General features: G+C 41.3%; 1 protein-coding gene across 1 annotated transcript; it reads right to left on the bottom strand.

The window, feature by feature from the left end:
- Positions 1–1,046: 1,046 nt before the first annotated feature.
- Positions 1,047–8,406, bottom strand: LOC121533487 (microtubule-associated proteins 1A/1B light chain 3C-like). The gene is made up of 4 exons (XM_041839467.2): positions 8,119–8,406; positions 7,857–7,912; positions 7,650–7,756; positions 1,047–2,344 (listed from the first exon to the last, which is right to left on the bottom strand). The coding sequence occupies exons 1-4, from the start codon at positions 8,174–8,176 to the stop codon at positions 2,158–2,160; spliced, it is 408 nt and encodes a 135-aa protein (XP_041695401.1). The 5' UTR covers positions 8,177–8,406; the 3' UTR covers positions 1,047–2,157.
- Positions 8,407–12,083: the final 3,677 nt, after the last annotated feature.

Below are 12,083 nucleotides of genomic sequence, written 5' to 3'. Positions count from 1 at the left end.
TGAGTGGGTGTACGTATCCTCCTCTTAACTCAACCCTTATACTCCCTGTCTCTCTCTTCCCCTGTCTCTCTCTTCCCCTATCTCTCTCCCCCTGTCTCTCTCTTCCCCTGTCTCTCTCTCCCCCTGTCTTTTTCTATACGTGTCTCTATCTACCCCTGTTTGTGAAGCTGTCTCTCTCTAACCATCTCTTTCTCTCTACTTCCATCAGTCCATTTCTGGGTCACTGTCATTCTGTCCTCCCCATAGACTTAGATAGACATCGCATCATTGTATCTGTCCCATTATGCCGTCTGTGGGAGCATGTGCAGCGCCATTGAGGCCATCTCCATTTTGAAAGTAGTACATTTTCTTCTTCTACTATTTCTATGAGTTGGCAAACAAACTGAAAGGGTGCATACTGCCACCTGGAGTGTGTTGTTTGAACAGGTATAAAGGTATAAAGACAGTATAATTCATTGGCTGATCCCTCCTGATGACATGGATGGAATTGTGTGATCCTTTCTTAACCAATAGGAAATCCCTTGCAGTTGACTACTTAAAAATGGTGAAAGTCCTTAATGGCGATGCCCATGCTAAAACAGGATTTTGGGCACTAGAGTCCTCTATCTATCTCTATGCTCGGCCCCCTCCTCACACCCCTGTTCCCCCCGATGACCCTGTGACACACTGACCCCTCCTGACCCGTACTGTTAAAGGCAGCCAGGGGGGTTTGTAACACAGCTAAATGTAGAAAGGTGCCACATCTAAGACAGAGGTGGGAAGCAGCATGGCAGCTTTGTGTGTCAGTACAGTGTGTGTGTGTGTCATGGCATGCCTGTACGTATGGGCATGTTCCAGTAATCATACATGACTAATATAACTCATGACTTTCTGAAGTTACTGAAACTTGGGTGATGCATGTGAAGTCATGCATTCATGACTTTGTGTCCTTGAACAAAAAAAGACATGCTGTTACATGATCACAAGGCTGTTATGATGGCTATATGATGCTATGGGGAATGGTCAATTACAGGCTTGTTTGACTACCCATAAATCAAACCATAGTATACATTAAAAGGACATGGAGTTTATTTGGGAAATTTGATTACATTTGATTTCACAGAGCACAGCATTGTTAGATATACAACATGAACACATCTAAGTCTTCATTGAGTATAAACAGTCCAAATAACACATGTAACACTTTGACTAACTTGTAACATTGTGTTTAATAACACTGTGCCTGAAGGTCAAAAATTCACATTTTGTAGGAATGACAATGTTTCATGAGGAAGACAGAAAGGAATGATAATGTTTCATGAGGAAGACAGAAAGGAATGATAACGTTTCATGAGGAACACAGAAAGGAGATCTTAAAGGAGCTTTAAGTGCTAAGAAGTAAAACCAGACTATGAGAAGATCTTAATTGCATACTCCTCGTGTCCTCGCTCCTCGTCTCCTTCGAAAAAACCCATTGGATTTGAAAGCAAGAGGTCCCACCCCTCTGACCTTCTCCTCCAATGGGTTTTAAGAAGGAGACAAAGAGCGAGGACGTGAGGAGTATGCAATTAAGATCTTCTCATTGACCTTATTTTCCTCCGTTTCAACATGTTTCTTGTGAGAGGCGGAGGAGGTAACAGATAGGAGACATGGGGGACCCCAGAGCACCCAACAGACCTCAGTGGTTCATGGAAGTGATACAATATCAAAACAGGAAGGAATTTCACTTGTGTCAGGGTGAGTACCCACAAGGTAGGGCATCCCTCTCCAACCTATTTCTCTCTGGTGTTACGACAATGATCTCTTCTGATATTTTACTCAATTATTACAGAGTTATTATAGAGGTTTCTTTCTATTTCTTAAATCTCCTTGAATAAATCGATAAATCAAATAGAGTCCAATCATCTCAGTCCAACTCTGGCAGAGCTGGAAGTGGTCAGAAACTAACCAAGAGAAGGACGAAGGTGCAGTACAGTGATTCGCAGTCCATTCGTGAGGTAGAAGGGCGGGAGAACAGAGCACATGAAAATCCAACCTTTCCTCCCGTACACTGTCACTTCATCGTCAAAGACTTGACAGGTGAAAACAATATGGTGGAAGCTCATCATTACTTGGACTGGCTTCACCTGGTGAGAGAGGAAGCGAGGAGAGGACAGATCTTTCAGACATGGTTTGGGCTCAGCGGGGATGGGTAGCATCTGCATCCCCTCCGAACATGTCCTGTGAGGCGTAGGTGATGTAGAGGAAGCCATCCGGGTCGCTGTACTGAGAGTAGACCTCTCCCATACTGGACGACATGCAGGACATGCTCCTCTCCGACACCAACAGATACAGAGCCTGGGTGGACTCCAAGTCAATCTTACTCCTGAGGAGAGATAGAGAATAGGCAGGGGCGGTTTAATGCAGGGGCTTACCGGGGCTGAAAGCCCTGGGCCCAGGCCCGTGGGGGGCCCAAAAGGCAGCCAAAAAAACAATGTAAAAAGAACACTTAATTATTTAGGAAATATATACTGTATATATTATATATGTAGTTTATATTTTATGTTTTTTCATTGCAACCACCAACCACAGGAAGACTCAGGAGCCAGCTCTCAATGAGTGTAGACAGCCTGCTGCTGCCTGCTGCCGCTCTGCTAATCATCAGAAGGGGGGAGGAGAGAAGGTAGGGGGCTCACGTGGGTAAATGGGGGGCCCTGCCAAGTCTAGGTCCAAAAGACTTCTCAACAGCTTCTACCCCCAAGCCATAAGACTCCTGAACAGCTAATCATGGCTACCCGGACTATTTGCACTGCCCCCCCACCCCATCCTTTTTACGCTGCTGCTACTCTGTTAAGTATTTATGCATAGTCACTTTAACTCTACCCACATGTACATATTACCTCAACTACCTCAACTAGCCGGTGCCCCCGCACATTGACTCTGCAACGGTACCCCCCTGTATATATAGCCTCCCTACTGTCACTTTATTTTACTGTATATATAGCCTCCCTACTGTCACTTTATTTTACTTCTGCTCTTTTTTTCTCAACACTTTTTTTGTTGTTGTTTTATTCTTACTTTTTTTGTTTAAAATAAATGCACTGTTGGTTAAGGGCTGTAAGTAAGCATTTCACTGTAATGTCTGCACCTGTTGTATTCGGCGCATGTGACCAATAAAATTTGATTTGATTTGATTTGATTTGATTAATCAACAACAACAAAAATCAAATGCATAATAAATAAATGTGACTGGTCAATTATGTGAGTCAGGGGCTGGGCCCAAGCCCGTAGGGGGCCCAAGAGGCAAAACAAATACAAATGATGTTATTGTTTTTATTATCCTTTTTTATCCAATGACAGCAGCCCATTCTCAATGTTCAAAATACACCAGAGAGCATCATTTAGCCACAGAGGATCAATTGTTCTCACAAGCACATACAGGTATCTGCCAAAATTAAGGAAACACCAACATAAAGTGTCTTAATAAGGATCAGACCCTTTTTTTTTGTAGCTCAGGACCTGAAGCAAGGATATGTATATTCTTGTTACCATTTGAAAGGAAACACTTTGAAGTTTGTGGAAATGTGAAATTAATGTAGGAGAATATAACACATTAGATCTGGTAAAATATAATACAAACCAAAAAACATGCGTTTTCTATTTATTTTTTTGCTCCATCATCTTTGAAATGCAAGAGAAAGGCCACAATATAATATTGCAGTTTAGGCGCAATTTTGGCCACTAGATGGTAGCAGTGTGTGTGCAAAGTTTCAGATTGATCCAGTGAAGCATTGCAATACTGGACTATTTTGTATCAAGTCTGCCCAAATGTGCCGAATTGGTCAATTGATATATTTTCAAGTACATAACTATAGAGAACACACAAAAATGATATGGTAATTCAATATGTAAATTTACACACTCCCAGGAATGTCATACATGATGGATCATTAGCTTATACACTAACTTTCACACATCTAGATGGCCGGGCGGGGTGGGTGTGGAGCCAGAGACAGCAGGGGTTCAAACTGTAGAACCCAGTTCCTACATTTCAATATACAAATGGATTTTATCAAACAAAACTATGCTACATTTTATCTCTGGGACCCTTAGGATGACAAATCAGAGCAAGATTACTGAATGTAAGTACATTATTTACCTTCAGAGGTGAATGTATCAAACCAGTTGCCGTGATACATTTTTTGTTGTTGTGCACTCTCCTCAAACAATAGCATGGTATTTTTCCATGGTAATAGCTACTGTAAATTGGACAATGCAGTTAGATTAACACGGTTCGATTCCCACGGGGGGCCAGTATGAAAAAAAAAAAAAATGTATGCACTAACTGTAAGTTGCTCTGGATAAGAGCGTCTGCTAAATGACTGAAATGTAAAATGTAAAAATTTTAGAATTTAAGCTTTCTGCCCATACAGTTGAAGTCAGAAGTTTACATACACCTTAGCCAAATACATTTAAACTCAGTTTTTCACAATTCCTGACATTTAATTCTAGTAAAAATTCCCTGTCTTAGGTCAGTTAGGATCACCACTTTATTTTAAGAATGTGAAATGTCAGAATAATAGTAGAGATAATTATTTATTTCAGCTTTTATTTATTTCATCACATTCCCAGTGGGTCAGAAGTTTACATACACTAAATTAGTATTTGGCAGCGTTGCCTTTAAATAGTTTAACTTGGGTCAAACGTTTCGGGTAGCCTTCCACAAGCTTCCCACAATAAGTTCGGTGAATTTTGGCCCATTCCTCCTGACAGAGCTGGTGTAACTGAGTCAGGTTTGTAGGCCTCCTTGCTCGCACACACTTTTTCAGTTCTGCCCACACATTTTCTATAGGATTGAGGTCAGGGCTTTGTGATGGCACTCCAATACCTTGACTTTGTTGTCCTTAAGCCATTTTGCCACAACTTTGGAAGTATGCTTGGGGTCACTGTCCATTTGGAAGACCCATTTGCGACCAAGCTTTAACTCTGACTGATGTCTTGAGATGTTGCTTCAATATATCCACATCATTTTCCTTCCTCATGATGCCATCTATTTTGTGAAGTGCACTAGTCCCTCCTGCAGCAAAGCACCCCCACAGCATGATGCTGCCACCCCCGTGCTTCACGGTTGGGATGGTGTTCTCCGGCTTGCAAGCAGCCCCCTTTTTCCTCCAAACATAACGATGGTCATTATGTCCAAACAGTTATATTTTTGTTTCATCAGACCAGAGGACATTTCTCCAAAAAGTACGATCTTTGTCCCTATGTGCAGTTGCAAACCGTAGTCTGGCTTTTTTATGGCGGTTTTGGAGCAGTGGCTTCTTCCTTGCTGAACGGCCTTTCAGGTTATGTCTATATAGGACTGGTTTTACTGTGGATATAGATACTTTTGTACCTGTTGCCTCCAGCATCTTCACAAGGTCCTTTGCTGTTGTTCTGGGATTGATTTACACTTTTCGCACCAAAGTACGTTCACCTCTAGGAGACAGAACGCGTCTCCTTCCTGAGTGGTATGACGGCTGCGTGGTCCCATGGTGTTTATACTTGCGTACTATTGTTTGTACAGATGAACGTGGTACCTTCAGGCGTTTGGAAATTGCTCCCAAGGATGAACTAGACTTGTGGAGGTCTACAATTTTTTGGCTGATTTCTTTTGATTTTCCCATGATGTCAAGCAAAGAGGCACTGAGTTTGAAGGTATGCCTTGAAATACATCCACAAGTACACCTCCAATTGACTCAAATTATGTCAATTAGCATCAGAAGCCTCTAAAGCCATGACATAATTTTCTGGAATTTTCCAAGCTGTTTAAAGGCACAGTCAACTTAGTGTATGTAAACTTCTGACCCACTAGAATTGTGATACAGTGAATTATAAGTGAAATAATCTGTCTGTAAACAATTGTTGGAAAAATTACTTGTGTCATGCACAAAGTAGATGTCCTAACCGACTTGCCAAAACTATAGTTTGTTAACAAGACATTTGTGGAGTGGTTGAAAAACGAGTTTTAATGACTCCAACCTAAGTGTATGTAAACTTCCGACTTCAACTGTATAAGACATGTCTATGTCCTGGAAAGTTTGCTATTACTTACAACAGTCATGCTAATCACATTAGTGCATGTTAGCTCATTCGTCCCGTATACGGGACATCGATCCCATAGAGGTTAAAAGGGTGTTGTTGCAATACCATCAGCTGCCAGAACAGCTTCAATGCGCCTCGGCATAGATTCTACAAGTGGACCTAAACCATGCCAGGAAAATGCACCCCACACCATAACATATACTTTTTTGTATTCCTTGTTTACTCAAGTGTTTCCTTTATTTTGGCAGTTACTGGTATGCCTACAGTCGCGAAGGCCGCACTTTGGGCAGCATGCTAGCTACAGCTTGATGCTTCGTGGTCATAGACAAATAATCCAAAGAAGGATTTTGTAACCTCTAACCCTGGCAATTTGACTGTTAAAATCATGGGTACACTAGCAATGGATGCCAGTCCTGACTTGAATGGGAACTGCCATCTATGGATTATATATTTACATGGTTGGTTGCGCTTGTCAATTTGACTTTTGCAGATTTCAAAATACAAACGCACTACCAGTCAAAAGTTTGGACACACCTACTCATTCAAGGTTTTTAAAATTGTATTTGTACTATTTTCTACATTGTACAATAGTAGTGAAGACATCAAAACTATGAAATAACACATATGGAATCATGTAGTAACCAAAAAAGTGTTAAACAAATCAAAATATATTTGAGATTTGAGATTCTTCAAAGTAGACACCCTTTGACTTGATGACAGCCTTGCACACTCTTGGCATTCTCTCAACCAGCTTCATGAGGTAGTCACCTGGAATGCATTTCAATGAACAGGTGTGCCTTGTTAAAAGTTAATTTAGGAATTTATTTCCTTCTTAATGCGTTTGAGCCAATCAGTTGTGTTGTGACAAGGTCTTCACTATTATTCTACAATGTTGAAAATAGTAAAATTAAAGAAAAACCCTTGAATGAGTAGGTGTGTCCAAACTTTTGACTGGTACTGTATATTGCCTCCTAGTATTGTACAATCTGTGTGTCGCTTCATTGGCCTGGGCTATTGTTTGTTTGAATTCAAGACCAGATTGATCTCAATTTGTCAGAGTAGCCACTCGTTTTTGTGGTATTAAAAAAGATTAAGATAATGTCTTCTGTCATGTAAATGAAGTATAACTGCATGAAATGCGTTTTTAAAAGGCATGTTTCTTGCGGACCCTGCTAAAAAACATTCCCTATGTGTGAAAATCGTACAAACACCTCTGCTCCACTGTAGCCTATGCCACATGGCAAATGCTATTATGGCTTTATTATAACGGGGCTTTTCTTCAACAGTACATTTACAACGCATCAAATTGCATCTTGGTGCACGGATTTGTTTACAGAAAATGTTGGTGTGCCGGGAAGAGGGGAGGGAAGGGGGTCTATGATTTCTTAATCCGGCCCTGAGGATAGGAACCGGGGTTATCACAGGGTTCCCGTGAAGACATGGTCAATCCCATATGCACACACAATAATCTCGGAAACCACACGCACGCATGCACACACACGCACGCACGGATACACACACACGCACACACACACATACAAACTGTCAGCAAATACACTTTGATTTCCTCACACATCCTTTTTCACACACACCCTACCAGTGTTCACCTGAGTAGACAGAGGAACTGACCGAAGGTCAGCTCGAATGGAACCAGGAATTTGGTCTTGTCCAATAGGGGAAGGGTCTTCTCATGGAGGTAACGCTCTACGATCACCTTTGCAGTTACAGCACACAAATAGACAACTGTTAGCATTCCTTGCATTTGATTGGACGCAATAATTTACCATAATGTCAAGAGCAGCAAAATTACTCACAGGTAACTTGTTTGGGAATTTAATACGAATACTGCACACTTCATGTTTTCTTGTCGCTAGAAAAAGCATAACAGAAGAACATTACCACTTTATTATAGACCACTAGAATCTCTATTATAGGGGTTGGAATGAACCAAAACATCACGTGACCAACATTTATCATGCGCTATGATCACCATAATGACAATGCATCAAGAAGACTAGAGCTATCATTTAAAAATGACTATAGAATAGAACAATAGAGTAGAATAGAAGCACCAACTAAGGCATTTTCTTTGCTTGAAAGGCATCAGCTCCATAGATTTGTCGAAGGGAGGCATTTTTCTTCTCGGGGTGGTTTTGCTTCTTGCTGCGGCTGCTGGCTGCTTGTTGCGCCCGCGGCGGTCCTTGACCCAGGCTGACGGTAGTAGTCCACTCCGGTGAAAGTTGGCACAAACTCCAACTCTTCACCGTTTACCGCTGGCTTTTATGTCGAGGCGGGCTGCCATGGGAGGGGTCGATATGTGGCTCAACTATGGGAACATGCTTACATAAACAAATCTTGGACCCACTCCCAGTCCTAAGGATATGTTGGGCATTAGCCCTGGCCTCATTATTGGTTCAGATCCACTTTACCCATACTGGTTATCTCAGACCATTTACAGCTTATCTCAGACGTTGGCGTCATGAGGGCTCACGCTCTCACTGTTGAATAATAAACTCCAGAGGATGCGCAATAAAAAATAACAATTGTATGTTTTTGATATGAAGCAGGAAATGTTGATATTTCATAGGGATTAAATAAATCATGTAATGTTTACTCTGTGACTGTATTCATGTTTTTTATTACACACAGGGTACATTTGAAAACAGATATATGGGGGCATCATTCTAGAATGATGGGAGTCTGAGTGTGAATAATTTGTGCATTGGGAATGGAACATACACTACCATTGCACAACCCCCATTGTTTGTCTGCAAGAGTATGCTGTTTCTGAAGTTTTCACAATCTCTCTCCTTCTCTCTCTCTCTTTCTGTAACTCCCTCCCTCCATCCACACACACACACACACACACACACACACACACACACACACACACACACACACACACACACACACACACACACACACACACACACACACACACACACACACACTTATTTGACCCTTGGCTGGACTGATAGCCAGCTCCAGCTGACTGTGATTTTGACAGTAGCTTACAGGCAGCTTGGTGGCAAGTAAAACTCTGTATTTTATATTACTGTACACCTACTGTAATATGAATATGGTATCAAAGCAAGTACTGTGTAATGACACATAGTACAATACCTTAAAATTGATTGCATTACACTGTCAAAAAGTAAATGCTACCATAATCGGAATTAAGGAATTAAGGAATTAAATTCGTTGAAGGGAGAGGTTTATATTTCACAGTATTTTACTGTAATTACAAGGGATTGGTGCAAGCAGGTTGTCTGCTAGGTTAAGTGTTTACAAACATTACAGCATATTATTGAATATTTGGTGTTTTATGTCACTTGCACTTCTAGAGGCCGTAGCTCTTTCCTGCAGTCAACTGACCTAGTGGCCTCATGGGTGGAATGTTATTCATATTTATCATAATTTCCTAATTAATAAACATTATTTCAAAAACCCGCCAAAAATCCAGTGTTTGTATGTCAAACGGTTTTGTTATATTTCAGTTTTCTGTGATGTATATCAAGTGTAATATTGGGATGCAAACTCAACATTGAAAACATTTCAACTCGATCTCTCCCTTTGCATTGTATGCACCTTGAAAAACCGAAGTGGGGCTTTAGGGAGTTGTGTATTTTGTGCTCTAGGTGGGAGAATGTTGCTCCACTTACATAATTTGAGTTTGAACAATCCCCTTTGTAATACTCTCAGGCTTGTTTTACAGTGAGAAAACATGAATTATAGAATTGATCTAGAGAGCAAAAAAGCTACTATAGACCAAAACCAAAATGGCTCTTGGAATGACCCACATTTGTATACCTGTAGGCAAAGATTGCTCTCTGCTGGTTGAAGGTTGACATAACAGAGTGGTTTTCAGCAGAGTAGACAGGGGGAGGTGCACCTGTCTGATCCAAAGGGACAGAACTTATCCCATACAGTAACCCTAAAATGGTTATTGATGCAACTGTAACTTGAACATTTCATTTCCAAAGACTCACAATAATAAGCCTAGTAAATGTTTAGACTAAATATACTACACTGAACAAAAATATAAACGCAACATGCAACAATTTCAAAGATTTTACTGAGTTGCAGTTCGTTTAAGGAAATCAGTCAATTTAAATAAATTCATTAGGCCCTAATCTATGGATTTCACAAAACTGGGAATACAGGTATGCATCTGTAGGTCACAGATAGCTTAGAAAAAGGTAGGGGCGCGGATCAGAACACCAGTCAGTATCTGGTGCAGCACGACACATCTTCTTCGCATAGAGTTGATCAGGCTGTTGATTGTGGCCTGTGGAATGTTGTCCCACTCCTCTTCAATGGCTGTGCGAAGTTGCTGGATATTGGTGGGAACTGGAACATGCTGTCGAACACGTCAATCCAGAGCATCCCAAACATGCTCAATAGGTGACATGTCTGGTGAGTATGCAGGCCATAGAAGAACTGGGACATTTTCAGCTTACAGGAATTGTGAACAGATCCTTGCGACATGGGGTTGTGCATTATCATTCTGAAACATGAGGTGATGGAGGCGGAGGAATGGCGCGACAGTGGGCCTCAGGATCTCGGCAAAGTATCTCCGTGCATTCAAATTGTCATCAATAAAATGTAAATATATTCATTGTCCGTAGCTTATGCCTGCCCATACCATAACCCCACCGCAACTATGGGGCACTCTGTTCACAATGTTGATATCAGCAAACCGCTCGCCCACACAACGCCATACATGCTGTCTGCCATCTGCCCGGTACAGTTGAAACCGGGATTCATCCGTGAAGAGCACACTTCTCCAGCGTGCCAGTGGCCATCGAAGGTGAGAATTTACCCACTGAAGTCATTTACGACGCCGAACTTCAGTCAGGTCAAGACCCTGGTGAGGACGACGAGCACGCAGATGAGTTTCCCTGAGACAGTTTCTGACAGTTTGTGCAGAAATTCTTTGGTTGTACAAACCCACAGTTTCATCAGCTGTCCGGGTGGCTGGTCCCAGATGATCCTGAAGAAGCCGGATGTGGAGGTCCTGGGCTGGCGGGGTTACACATGGTCTGCGGTTGTGAGGCCGGTTGGATGTACTGCCAAATAAAAAAATAAAACGACGTTGGATGGTAGAGAAATGACCATTAAATTATCTGTCAACAGCTCTGGTGGACATTCCTACAGTCAGCATGCCAATTGCACGCTTCCTCAAAACTTGAGACATCTATGGCATTGTGTTGTGTGACAAAACTGAGTGGCTTTTTATTGTCCCCAGCACAAGGTGCACCTGTGTAATGATTATGCTGTTTAATCAGTTTCTTGATATGCCACACCTGTCAGGTGGATGGATTATCTTGGCAAAGGAGAAATGCTCACTAACAGGGATGTAAACAAATGTGTGCAAAACATTTTAGAGAAATATGCTTTTTGTGCTTATGGAAAATGTATTTTATTTTAGCTCATGAAACATGGGACCAACACTTTACATGTTGCATTTATATTTTTGTTCAGTGTATTTCAATTGAGGAGGCTTTGTAACACTTTTTGCAACAAGCTTTGCATCATCGGGTTCAAGTTCAAGTTTTATTGTCACATGCAGTGGAATGTTTAACTTGCAAGCTCTACCCAACAGTGCAGTAATCAATATCAAAATAGTAGAACTAATAATATATATATATATAATAAAGAAAACATGAGACATAAGAGAGGAAGCTATATACAGGGTCAGTGCCAATACCACATTTACAGTGTGCAGGGATGCTGGAGTATTGAGGTAGATATGTACATGTAGGCTGGGATTAGGACAAAGTGACTGGTAACAGGATAAATAATAATAATAATAATAATAATAATAATAGTAAACAGTATGGCAGCAGCATAAGTGGTGGTGAGTGTGTGTGTAAGAGTGTCAGTGTATGCGGGATATTCGGATATACATGTAAACAGGGCTGAAAAATGACTGGTAGCAGGACAATACACTGAGTGTACAAAACATTAAGAACACCTGCTCTTCCCATGACATAGACTGACCGGGTGAATCCAGGTGAAAGATATGATCCCTTATTGAT

The sequence above is a fragment of the Coregonus clupeaformis genome, chromosome 2 (assembly GCF_020615455.1).
Source record: "Coregonus clupeaformis isolate EN_2021a chromosome 2, ASM2061545v1, whole genome shotgun sequence".
NCBI lineage: Eukaryota > Metazoa > Chordata > Actinopteri > Salmoniformes > Salmonidae > Coregonus > Coregonus clupeaformis.
The sequence above is the reverse complement of the archived record's forward strand: the minus strand, read 5'-3'. Positions and strand labels throughout refer to the sequence as shown.